Source organism: Tupaia chinensis, unplaced genomic scaffold (genome assembly GCF_000334495.1).
Source record: "Tupaia chinensis unplaced genomic scaffold, TupChi_1.0 Scaffold000492_1, whole genome shotgun sequence".
In the NCBI taxonomy this organism is placed as follows: Eukaryota; Metazoa; Chordata; class Mammalia; order Scandentia; family Tupaiidae; genus Tupaia; species Tupaia belangeri.
Genome location: NW_006160004.1, coordinates 1553870 through 1567556, shown reverse-complemented (window position 1 = coordinate 1567556; position 13687 = coordinate 1553870). Strand labels below are relative to the sequence as shown.

Here is a 13687-nt window from a genome sequence, read left to right as displayed (position 1 = left end):
GTCACGCCGCAATTCCTTCTCCTCCATTCTCCTCTCGGGATCTTGGGCATGCACGCACACGCACCCGGCGTGAGTTTTAAGCCACCAGGTCTGGGACGCGAACCACGGTCGACTACATGGGAGTCCAGCAACATAGCCATTACGCTAACTGCTGGTTCCCAGTATCACTATTTTCAAAGATAAAAATAGTTATAATAATATAAACCACAGGTTACCTATACAAATTAGGAATAAGGTTGACTTCTCTTGGCAAGAGAGTAACTCCCAGGGGAGTAGCCTTCACATGAACTACTAGGCCCTGCATGATAACCTGCCTGTCCTGCTCCTTGACCCTGAGGAGGATGCTGGGGCAGGGGGTGGGGTGGGGGTGGAGTTGGGGTGGGGGACCATGCCCCTGCAAGACCTCTACTGAAGGCCATGCTGGAAGATGCCAGTGCCAGGCCTCTGGGCACCTGTGTTGGGTCTGAGGGTGGGTGTGCTGGGCAGAGAAGGTCCAGCCTAGGCCCATGTCACTCGGCTGGGCTGGCCATGTCCCCGGTCCCTAAGTCCCTACCCCTGAGATTGTGCCTTCTTTATGACAACTCAGTTAAAACCACCTAGCCATTGGGCCCTGCCACGGGCCAAAGCAGGATTCCTTGAGGTCATCACTTGGGCGCCCAGCACCTGTCGGTGCCAGAGCTTCAGGGAGCAAGAAGGGAAGATCTCAAATGACGGAGGCCCAGGCCAAGCTGCCTTTCAGCCACATATACTTTGTAACTATTCTTATTAACAGATGTGTAATAAACTTTACCTAGAAACTATTCATTGCTCTTTTTTAAATGAAAAATATATTTTAAGTCAAAACTGTTGCATGTTCACAGGCATGGCACTTAGCTAAATCTTAAACATTCAAATCATTTTAAATGTTGCAAGCTTTTTTAGAAAGGACTGCTCTTTTGCCTTATAATCTGAAAGGGTTAAGAAAGTATCCTAAAGTGCCTTAGGGATTAGAGAAAAGGTTAACTCAATGTCTCCCTGTCACTTAATTGATTCTGGTTCTCACTGTTCCCTTAGGTATTTTAATTGGGAAGGCTCATGTAAAACCCCCAGGTGCTTCAGACATTTTTTTCTCCTCCCTTTTTCTTCCCAAGCTAGCTGGCCCCTCCTTGACCTCACTGCAGATGGCTGGCTTTTGTTTTCCTAAGTCTCTACCTACAGATACCCAAGTTGAGACCCCAGTCTCTTGCTAACACTAAAGCATGAACAAATCTCCAAGTATATTGCAGATCAAAGTGGTCAGATATGACAACCAATGATAGAGATGCTATAGTCCAGAGATTGTGGAAGATCAACAGTATCCTGGTCCAGAATCCCCTAACTAACCAATCATAAACCTCTCACCAATAAAAGCTCCTGTCCCTCCCCCCGCCCCCTTCAGGGCTGATACAACTCCTGCATCTGGCCCCTTTCCTCTATCAGAAAGTGAATAAACTTTTTTTTTTTTTGCCTTAGGGCATATGTACTCAGTTGAGGGAGAAGGGGGGTGGGGTAGACCAGACAGAGTGAGAGTGGAAAGTGAGAAATCACCCCTCAGGTGGGATGGCCACTCTGCAATCCCTTCTCCTCCTAGAATCTTGGGCGTGCACATATACGCGCCCGGCATGATTTTCAAGTCTCTGGGTCCAGGACTCGAACCAAAGATGGCCATGGTAACCACTTTACCATCTTCTTTCTGCTTTCTGAGTTTGTGAATTCTTTCACAGCCTGCAACAAAGACCACCCTAACATTATCCTCTTCTTCTCCCTTACTTAGAGATTTAATTTCTAGTTTAACTTTCCTTTGCATTCTGTATTGCTTTTGGGATTTACTGACCTGAATGTGTGATTTGCATGGTAGGCAAAATCAGTGAGTGCAAGGTCAAATATGGCGACATGATATCTATACCAGCGTAGAAGCAGAGAGATGCCGCCTTATCCACCTCATGAGGAGATTTCTCTTTGGCTCTTTTGTAGTGTCATCAGACTTGATTTGCCTGCTTACATTTTTCCAGCTCACTTTAAAATGACCATTTTTGGTTTCCTTCACTACCTCCTATTCTAATCTGCGGCCCTAACTGCCACATTCTCTGACATTGTAGAAGTATATGGTATTCTCATGGCCTTACTTATTTTTAAATTGTATCTATCTCTTCTGAGAGAGAAAGAGACACCTACAACAGGGTCTTTGTACCCAGCCTCATTCAGCTAGGATCACATGCACACAGCAATGCCCAGCATTCACAGGGAGACTTCAGACATGAACTTGGGCTTCGGCATCAGGAAGCATTGCTTTACCACTGCTCCATTGCAGCTGGCCAGCCTTAACTTCTAAGAATCATTAGGGCCATTTTAAATTCTTATTCCTAATTTTCTTTTTCTTCAGGATAGATTCTTTTGACAAGTAATTTTTAGTAGTGACTGTGTTGACTTGAATTTTGGAGTATAGTAGCTATGTTAAAGGTTAACTATTTGATCTTATTGAAGCTAACACAGAACTTGCTGCTGTGTTTTTTTCTTCAGTGATAAATGAAATACATATAGGAAAAAAAATAAAAAATCATTAGGGCTGAGACCAGCAGATGGCATTATGGTTATGTCACTGGACTCCCACATGGCTGATCATGTTTCAAGTCCTGGACCTGGAGGCTTGAAACTCACACCAGGCACATGTGTGTGCATGCCCAAAATCCTGAGAAGAGAATAGAGGAGAAGGGGTATGGCCATCCCCCCTGGGGGAGATAATTTTTTGCTTTCTGTCTCTCTATATCTCTGGCAGGTGCCCTATAGCAAAAAATCTCTCTCTTAAAAAAAAAAAAAAAGAATCATTAGGGCCATGGATATGCGAGCTCATTTACCTCTGTAGATGAACATCATACACCTGTGTGGGCCAAAGTGGTTGGCATCCTCTAGTTGGGAGGATTTTGTATCCGGTATGCTTGTTTCAGCACTATGATGCTGGCAAGAAGGCCTGGGAATGTCTGTCTCCAAAAGCCAAAATCTGGGGACCAGCAGTTGGCATAATGGCTATGTCGCTGGACTCCCATGTAGTCAACCACGGTTTAAGTCCTGAACCCAGTGGCTTAAACTCACGCTGGGCACATGTGCGTGCATGCCCAAGATCTTGAGAGGATAATGAAAGAGAAGGGGCTGTGGAATGGCCATCCCCCTGGGGGGTGATTTCTTGCTTTCTGTCTCTCTGTGTTTCTGGCAAGCCCACATGCCCTATAGCAAAAACCTCTCAAAAAAAAAAAAAAAAAAAAAAAAAAAAAAACCCAAAGGCTAGTTAAAGGAATCATGGACCAGGACGAGATTGACAAGAGCAGCTCCGTCCACATTAAGGCAAGCACATTTGTGTGCTTATTAATAATAAAGGTCACCTATCTCATTCTCCCCAAATGAAGTATACACAAACAGGACATCTGCAAAGTTGGGAACTGCTCCGCATCTGCAGATTCAACCAACTGTGTATAATCCAAATAATGTGGAGCCCATGGATATGGAGGGCCAACTGTAAGATGGATTTTGGTATCTGCGGGAATCCTGGAATCAATCCCCTGTGGATACTGAGGAATGACTATATCGCTTGGCCATTTGAATGTCAGCTTTAGGAAAGTATTCTTTTTGGTCCTTTGTTTTTCAATCAGGTTTTTGACCTGTTTTCTTGTTATTCTTTTTTTTTTTTTTTTTTTTTTAAGAGGTTTTACTACAGGGCACCTGCGCTTGCCAGGCAGACAGAGAGGCAGAGAGACAGAAAGCGAGAAATCACCCCCCGGGAGAATGGCCATGCTGCAATCCCTTCTCCTCCTCCTCCAGTCTCCTCTCGGGATCCTGGGCACGCACGCATATGTGCCCAGCGTGAATTTCAAGCCACCGGGTCTGGGACGCGAACCGCGGTCGACTACATAGGAGTCCAGCAACATAGCCATTACACTAACTGTTGGTCCCTGAGTTGTGATCTTTATGTATTTTCAGTAGAAGTCCCTTATCAGCTGTATGGTTTACAAATATATTTTCATTCCATAGGTTATCTTTTTTTGCTATAGGGTATGTGTGCTTGCCAGAGAGACAGTGAGAAACAGAAAGCAAGAAATCACCCAAGAGGGGAGATGGCCACGCTGTAATCCCTTCTCCTCCATTCTCCTCTCAAGATCTTGGGCACTCATGCACATGCACCCTGTATGAGTTTTAAGTCTCCAGGTCTGGGACTTGAACCAATGTCAACTACATGGTAGTCCAGTGGTGTAACCATTATGCCATCTGCTGATCCCATCATTCCATAGGTTTTCTATTCACTCTGTTGATTGTTTCCTTTGCTGTGAAGAAGCTTTCTATTAGGTTGTTGGGAAAGTCATGATGTATTTTTCTATGCAAAAATGTACCATAATTTTCCTGATAACCCAATAATTTGATGTAATTCCATTTGTCTCCTTTTGCTCTTTTTTTTTTTTAACATTTTTGCTATAGGACGCGTGTGCTCGCAAGAAAGACAGAGTCAGAGAGACAGAAAGCGAGAAATCACCCCCCCAGGGGGGATGGCCACGCCACAAGCCCTTCTCCTCCATTCTCCTCTCGGGATCTTGGGAACACACGCACATGCGCCTGGCATGAGTTTAAGCCACTGGGTCTGGGACTCGAGCTGCTGTTGACTACTTGAGAGTCCAGCAACATAGCCATAACGCTAACTCCTGGTCCCTCTACTTTTGCTCTTGATGTCTGTGGTTTGGAGGTCATATGCAAAAGAATCATTGTTCGGACCAATGTCATGGAACTTTTCCCCTATATTTTATTTAGTAATTTTATAGCTTCAGATCATACCTGTGTTGACAGAAACAATTAAGTTCTGCTGAGAGAATAATTAATACAGTTTATTCTAAGCATGAGATTGAGTGATCTGGCCAGAGAAGGACAAAAGTATTTCTCAGGGTGCTGAGAGACAGTGGTTCCTTTTATTTGGTTTTGAAGCAGGAGTGTTGACACTCAGCATAAGGATTCTTTATATTGGCCTAGGCTAAGAAGATGGGACTGAAAGTGGGGTATTGTTACAGATAAGCTTGAAATTCTTAGGTTAATGATTAGAAAGGAAAGTACAAGTCTGTGTTTCAGAAAGAAAATCAGCAAAAGGTTATCTGTGTTTTACTTTAACAAAGATAAAGCTTACTATGCATCATATGCCAGGGACAGGATGTAGAGCAATGGACCAAATATTTGTTTATATTTGTAGGCATGACTTCCCCAGGCCGTTTGGAAAGAATTTTGGAATAGAAAAAAAGCAGTCAGACTTTTTTCACCTGTGAGTCTTCGATCCATTTTGACTTGATTTTTGAATGTGGTGTGAGATGAAGGTCTAATTTCATTCTGTTGTATATGGATGTCTACTTTTCCCAACACCATTTACTGAAGAGATCATCCCTTCCCCATTGTGTTTCTTGGACTTTTGTCAAAAATCTAATGATCTCAGAACTAACAGATGGTGTAATGGTTACGTCACTGGACTCTCACATAATTGACCATAGTTTGAATCCCAGACCCAGCAACATAAAACTGACACCAGGTGTGTGTGCGTGCATGCCCAAAATCCTGAGAGGAGAAAGGAGAAGGGATTGTGGCATGGCCATCCCCCCTTGGGGATGATTTCTTGCTTTCTGTCTTTGTCTCTCCAGTGAGCACACACACCCTATAGCAAAAAAATTTTCTTTAAAAAAACAAAAAACAAAAAAACTAATGATCTGAAATATGTGAGTTTATTTCTGGGCTCTTTATCCTGTTTTACTGGTGTCTGTTTTATAATATTATGCTGTTTTGAGTACTAGCTTGTAATATATTTTGAAGTTAAATAGTGTGATGCTTCCAGCTTTGTTCTTTCAGCTCTATTCCTTTGAGTTTTTGGGTCTTTTGTGATATCATAGAAATTTTAGGATTGTTTTTTTCTATTTCTGTGAAGAATGACATTGAAATTTTTGTAGAGACTGCACTGAATGTGTAGATCACTTTGGATAATGTGAACATTTTAACAATATTCTAATTCATGAACACAGGAGATCTTTCTATCTTTATGCGTTCATCAGTTTTGTTGTTTTCATCAGTTTGTAAAATTAGTGCTTTGTAGTTTTTAGTGTGTAGACCTTTTCCTTTTTGGTTAAATTTACTCCTAAGCAATTTTTTGAGTAACTATTATAAACGGGATTTCTTTTTCAGACAGTTTGTTGTTAGTGTATAGAAAAGCTATTGTTTGTTGATTTTGTATCCTCTAACTGTACTGAATTTATCAATTCTCAACAAATGTTTGGTAGAGTCTTTTTAGAGTTTTCTCTATATAAGTTCATGTCCTCAGCAGACATAGACAGTTTAACTTCTGTTTCTGTTTAGAAGCTTTTTATTTACTTTTCTTGCCCCATTGGTCTGGCTAGGACTCCCAGTACTATGTTGAGTATAAGTGGTGATAGTGGACTTCTTTGACTTGCTTCTAATCTTGTTCCTCTCAGCCTTTCACCATTAAGTAATGTCGGCTGTGGGCTTGTCGTATATGGTATTCAGTACACTGAGAAACATTCCTTCTATATGTAATCTATTGAAATATTTTAACATGAAAAGACACTGAATTTTGTTTTTTCTGCATCAGTTGACATGATAATTGGTTTTCTCATTTATCCTGTTAATGTGGTATATCACATTCATTAATTTGTGTATGTGAATTATCCTTGTGAAGTAGGAGGCAGGGACCCTAAGAATATAGTTAGGATATAGGCCCAAAATAGAATCACAAAATGGCTAGGATTTAAGATGGAGACACAACAGCTCAGTAGCAACTCAGCTGTCGTTGAACTACTTGCTCACAGAAACATCTTGCAGTATGATTTCAAAATTAACCTCAGCAGCATGACCTAAAGCAAAAATAAGAACTAAGGTTTTTTTTTTTTTCTCCCCAAGCCCCACCACATTCAATGAAGGAGATAAGATAGTAGTTTTTATGACCCCAAGCTTTTAGACAAAGAGTCTCATGACATTGTAACCACTCCAAGATTAAGAGAAATAATTGGACCCATCTAGCATATGACCCCCATGAGGAGAATGCATGCACAAGCCACTCCTGAGAACAAGCCCAGACAAAGCCCCTCCTAACCAAGATAAAAAAATAATAATAATAATAATTTTTAAAAAACCCTGCCTCAGTCCTCTTCAGCGCCCTGTTCAGGACTCTTCCCTGCCTGCCTGGGAGCTCTGTTCCTCCTTTCCTCTTTTAATAATTCTGCTTTACTATTCCTTCCCTCTATCTGCATTTCTAATTCTTCATGCGCGTGAGACAAAGAATCCGGTTCATTACTGTTTCTGCATTGGGTATTGGACCTATGCACCCCAGCTTCCTGCATAACTTCCATCCCTGCTTATGGTAAGCATGATTCAATGTATTGTCAGTTTGTTAGTATGTTGTTAAGGATTTTTGCATTTATACTAATCAGAGATGTTGGTATATAATTTTCTTTTCTTTTCTTTTCTTTACTTTTCTCTTTTGTAGTCTTTGTCTGGTCTGGTCTCCCTTTTAATTTCTTCCTTGACACATTGGTTGCTCAGGAGCATGTTGCTTAATATCAGGGTACTGCTGGCCCTGTAAAATTAGTTTGGAAGTATTCTCTCCTCTTTACCTTTTTGAAAGTTTGAGAAGAATTGATATTCTTTAAATGGTTGGAGTTCAGTTGTGAAATCATCTGTTCCTAGGCTTTACTCTGATGGGTGTGATGGTTAATTTTGGGTGCCTAGATTCTTGATGAAGCACTTTTCCTGGGTGTGTCTGGAAAATGTCACCAGGCAAGATTGGCACACAAGTCAGTGGATCGAGGTGAAGAACTACCTTTAGTGTGGGTAGGCACCTTCCACTTGGCTGGGGTGTGGGATGGACAAAAAAGCAACTAGGCAATTCTGTTCGCACCCTTTCTCTGGACCCTTCTTTCAAGAGTGTGCTGTGTGTATTCTACTCTTACTGCCTGCACGTTTTCCACAATTTGGCCGTTGGCTGAATTCAGTTTCTGCTTACACCTGGCCTCTACACCCCTTCAACCAGACAGACTGAAGATTCCAGAGCTTTTTTTTTTTTTTTTAAATGCATCATGACTTTTTAATATTTTTAATATATTTTTTTAATTTCAAGAAAGGCAATCTTGTGACTTTTGACTAAAATATTACCAATCTTCTTCCATGCTTTGTTTTCCAAAGTTAAAGTTAAGGATTTTTGTCTTCTCTTAAGATTCCTGAACTTTTTGACTTGGACTCAACCGTGGCCTCTGAGGGCCCTCAGGCCTTCCACCTCTGATTGGAAGCTGCATCATTGACTTCACTGCTTCAGAGCCTTACAACCGTTTCTCCAGTTTGCAGACAGACTATTGTGGGATTTCTCTACTTTATTATCATGTGGAATAATTTCTGTAATAAATTCCTTCTTTTATATGTATATTCATCTTGTTGATTCTGTTTCTCAGGAAAGGTTGAACAATAGAGTGGGAGACTTCATTACTGATTCAATCTTACTTGTTATTGGTTTCTTTGAATTTTCTATTTCATTTTGAGTTAGTCTTAGTAGCTTATATCTTTTCAGGATTTTATCCATTTCTTCTAAGTTTTCCAGTTTTTTGTATGATTGTTCATAATAATCTCCTTTGAGCTTTTATGTTTCTGTGATATTAATGATAATTTCTGATTAATTTCATTTCTGATTTTGTTTGAATCTTCTCTCTTTTGCTCATAGTCTAGCTAAGAGTTTGCCTATCTTTTAAACGAGCTAGATCTTTGTTTCGTTTTGACCTTCTATATTGGTTTTCCAGTCTTTATTTCATTTATTTCTGCTGATACCTTGGTCAGTTTTATTTTTCTTCTGCTAACTTTGGACTTATTTTGTTCATGTGTTTTCCCCTAGTTCCTTGAAATATATTAATAGCTTATTTATTTGAGATTTTATTCTTTCTTAATGTAGATATTTATTACATTGTCTATTTGAGATCTTTCTCCCTTATTTATAGGCATTTATAGTTATAAAGTTCCCTCTTAGGGGCCACCATTTGGCATAACAGTTATAGTGCTGAACTCCCACATGGCCAACTGTGATTCAAGTCCCAGATCCGGCAGCTTGAAACTCACACCAGGCACATGTGCATCCTTGCCCAAGATCCCAGGAGGAGAAAGGCAAAGATGAGGTTGCAGCATGGCCATCTTCACTGGGGGGTTGATTTCTTACTTCCCTTCTCACTGCCTCTGTCTCTGTCTCTGTCTCTGTCTCTGTCTCTCTCTCTCTCTGTTGAGTGCTCTAAGGCAACCACCTCTAAAAACCAAGTTCTCTCTTAGAACTGCTTTTGATGCTTTCCATAAGTTTTGGTATGTTGTATTTTTATATTCATTTACCTTAAGAAATTTTCTAATTTCCCTTTTAATTTCTTCTTTGACCTATTGGTTGTTCAGGAGCGTGTTGTTTGCTGCATAGCTGTGAATTTTTTGAAATTACTGTTATTATTGATTTCTAGTTTCATACCATTATGGTCAAAAGAGATAGTTGACATGATTTTAATCTTACTAAATTTGTCAAGGCTTGTTTTGTGGCTTACCATATGATCTGTCCTAGAGAATGCTTAGTGTTCTTGAGAAGAACATACATTCTGTCACTGTTAGATGGAATATATTTATATATATTTATCATTTATCAGGTCTTTTGAGTATAAAGTATAGTTTAAGTCTGCTATGTTCTGAATGTTGATGTCCCACCAAAATTTGTATGTTGAAACTTATTTCCAATGTCATAGTATTAAGATGAAGGGTCTTTAGGGAGTAATTAAGTCATGAAGGCTGTACCTTCATGAATGCAATTAGTGTCCTTATGAAAGATATTGAATGGGAGTATGTTTTCCCTGAACACTATCCATGATAAATGGGCCCTCACCAGGCATTGAATCTACTAGTGCCATGACTTTGTACTTCCAAGTCTCCAGAAGCTTAAAAAGAAATCTCTTAAAAAAAAAAAAAGTTTATGTATTTTTATGAGAGAGAGAGAGAGAAAAGACAGGGGAAGGATCATCCTCAAGAGTCTCATACCATGATCCTCCTCGAGCCTTTCCAGCAGCAAAGATCATGAACACACAAATGTATGCCCAGCATGTAAACATTGACCCGAAAACAAACCTTGATTTTCTGAAAATAAATTTTATAAACTGTTTATAAATTACCCTAAGGTATTTTTCTATAGCAACATGAACATGAACTGAGACAAAGTTCACTGATTGATTCTTGATTTTCTGTCTGTTCCATTAATTGTTGAAAGTGGTATATTGAAGTCCGCTACAATTATTATTGTATTGCAGTCTGACTCTCCCTTCAGATCTTTCTTTGCTCTATCTATTTAGTTCTCTGTTGTTGAGTGCATATGTATTTATAATCGACATATTATCTGGATGAATTTACTGCTTTATCTTTAGATAATGACCTTCTTTGTCTCTTTTTACAGTTTCTGAGTTAAAGTCTTTTTTTATTATATATGTAGGACTGCCCCTGCTCTATTTTGGTTTTCATTTGCATAGAATATTTTCCACCTTCTAAATTTTAATTTATGTGTTTTCTTAAAGATGAAGTGAATTTCTTGTAGGCAGTATATAGCTAGGTCTTTATAAAAATCCATTAGCCATTCCATGTTTTCAATTTGAAAATTTAAGCAACTTATATTAAGTATAATTATTGATCAGTAAGGATTTACAGACATTTTCATCGCTGTTTTCTGGTTGTTTTGTTAATCCTTTGTTCCTGTCTTCTCGTCTCTCTTTATTAGATGGTTTTCTGTAGTGTTATACTTGATCTCTTACTGATGATATCTTATGTATACTTCACCATTTATTGACTGTATGTAGTAATTACATAGTAACTAAGCACACTTAGTTCATTCCTACAATGAAAGAAATAAATTTTGTGGGGTCTTTGAACAGTAACCTATAAAATAGAACACAAACCTCCCAGTCAAATTTGAAGGGGGAAAGAATGATTTCTGAATTTTTTCCTGAAGATTAGGGATCTAAATTTGAACCAAGCACATCTCTGTGGCTCCTATGGGTGACAGATACTTCATAAACTGAACAGGGATATGCACATAGTGGTGATGCAGTAGACGCTTGTGACAAGCATGGGAAATAAGAATACCAGGAGTGACCAGGGGCAATGGGCAGCTCGTCCCCCAGCCTCAGCCTGGCACTCCAATCTGCCCAAATTCCTGACCTCTGTGAAATGAGGGTGCTAGGAGGGACATCCCAGTGGCTGCCAGTTCTCACATCATAGCATCAGAAGCAGAAGAGATTGTTATTCGTTCTCAAGTTAAAGGAGAGCAGATCAGCATGGTCAGAGTGCTCAGAGCAGTTCTTGATCAGGTGTATAGTGTGGTGTGAGTTATGAAGTGTGTGTGTGTGTTGTGTATATGTGTAGAGTGTATGTGTATGTGTAGTATGTGTGGTGTGTGTATTGTATGTGGGGGGTGTGTGTGTGTGTTTAAGCTATCTAAGGCTATATTAGTACATGAGCTGTATAGATGCTCCATGGTCAGTTTTCATTATTCACTACACTCTTTAGACCCCATAATCTTTCTTCTTTTCTAATGCAAGTATGCACTACACACTAAGAATGTCAGTTATGATGGACAGCCCTGGGCAGTGATGCCCAGCCCTTTTGAAATGGTTATGCCTATTCAACATATCTTTGAGTAAGATTAATTTTGTATCTTTAGGGGAATTCCCAGGGATCCTAATGGAATTTAGAAACCTTTCTCCACTCAGGTTTTTCCCCACTCTCATTCAGAGTTGTTGTATGAAGTGTTAGAATAGAATTGCTGGAGCTCACAGTCAAGCAGCAGGTTCATCTAATAAATAATTTTGTGATACTAACTCTTATCTTCTCATTCATTACAGCCCCAGTCCCCAAAAGGCAAAAATGTGACCACTGGGCCCCATGTCCCCCTAACAGCTACGCCTACAGGTTACTCAGTGGTGGCGGCCGAGACAAGTACGCCAAAATCTGCTTTGAGGATGAACTGTGAGTACCGGTGTTTGAAGAAGCATAGCTAGCCTGCTTGATTCTTTTCCCTTCTCTAAGGCTGACCAAGCAGCAAGTCTGCCCTAAGAAGAGAATCACATGTCCTTGTTCTCAGGCCAAAGGCCGAATGTGTCCAGATGGAAATGAGAATGTCACACTGCAATAACTGGGGAAAGGGTCTAATGGTTGAATGTGTCACATATTGAGCTCTTTTACAGTGTGATTTGATAGCAGTTAGAACAAACTTTAGCTTGTATTTTATACTTTACTTTGAGTATGTATGTCTATGCAAAGCCCTTCAAAGTCATGAGAATATACCAGAATTCAGCTGACAGTTTTGTTTTGCTTTATGATCGTAACTCTCATGAATTAAAGCAAGTTTAGTTTGTCTTTGCAGTCCACATAGAATGAGTTTATTGAAAAGTTCCACCTCCTCAATTCTGGTAGAATTTATGTAGAACTGATATTATTTCTTTTTTAAATGTTTTGGGTAGTTCCCTAGTAAATCTCATGTCTTTGTGAGGTAGGTTTTTATCTCACCAAGGTAAATTCAGTTTATTTAATTAGAGTTACTCAAGTTATCTGTTTCTTCTTGAATTAGCTACATTGTTTTTTAAGTGTTTCTTTGATTTATAGAACTAAGCTCACCAAAGTCTTTTCTTTGTTTTGACCTAAAAAAGCACCTATTTCTCTAAAGAACAGTTTCCTTAATAAGACATGGTATTTTGAAACTAAGATCTGGACATCGTGTTCACAGCCACTGGGTTGGTTTCTAAACACTTTTAGTAGACAGAGCTAAGAAACGCATTTTTGCCAAATAATAAGCTTACCTTAGTATTTGCAATTCAAATTTGACATTACAGTATTTCCTCCCTTACATTCTTTGATTTTATAATTTAACTGTTTTTCCTTATGCTGAAAATCTCTGGTTCCTAGTGCCATTAATGTTTGCTTTCAAATTACAATACTAATACTACTAACAATACAACTACTGAGTGAAGTTTAAAATTTGCTTTGCCATTCTTTTTTATCTTTTTAAATATTCCACTAAGGGTGTATAATCAGAGTATTATGGCCAAAGTAATATCAAATACTTATTTTTCATGGGTTATGTTGCATATTAATTACGCAGTTTCATTTCTTTCAGTTTGCTTTCAATTCTTTGTTGTTTTCAGTTTTTCTTTTTCTTTTTTTTACTTTTTCTTTTTTTCTTTTTTCAAATTTTTAAATTTCATTTTATTTTATACATTCAATCACATTATTTAGCTTACAAAGTGAATATTTCAATATGCGAACATTTCTCCCTAGTCCTTTGATAAAACTATAAAATATCTTCAACAGATAATACCACATTTCTTTGTTTCATTAATGCTTTGCTTTCATATTTTTCTTCTACATGTCCTTTCTCAGGCCCTACTCTTCCACATACACTATATCTGGTATTTATACCCATTTACTGTGTTTGTATATCCTTCAGTCAATGAGTTTCAGTTATAGAGTGCAGACACTCGGTATATATTAAGTGGGGTCATACAGTGTTTCTCCTTCATAGCCTGGCTTGCTTCACTCAGCAGTGAATCTTCCATATTCTTCCACTTTCTGTCAAAAGCCAGGTGTTTGGTTT

The 13687-nt window shown here is 39.1% G+C and overlaps 1 protein-coding gene across 6 annotated transcripts in view; it reads left to right on the top strand.

Annotated features, from left to right (window-relative positions):
• Positions 1-13687, top strand: part of FAM3B (FAM3 metabolism regulating signaling molecule B) — an 82350-nt gene that overhangs the window by 31632 nt on the left and 37031 nt on the right. For all 6 annotated transcript variants that reach the window (XM_027774904.1, XM_027774906.1, XM_027774902.1 and 3 more), the window contains one exon: positions 11940-12063. In XM_027774904.1, the coding sequence (XP_027630705.1) occupies positions 11940-12063 (124 nt within the window). The remainder of the gene's footprint in view (positions 1-11939; positions 12064-13687) is intronic.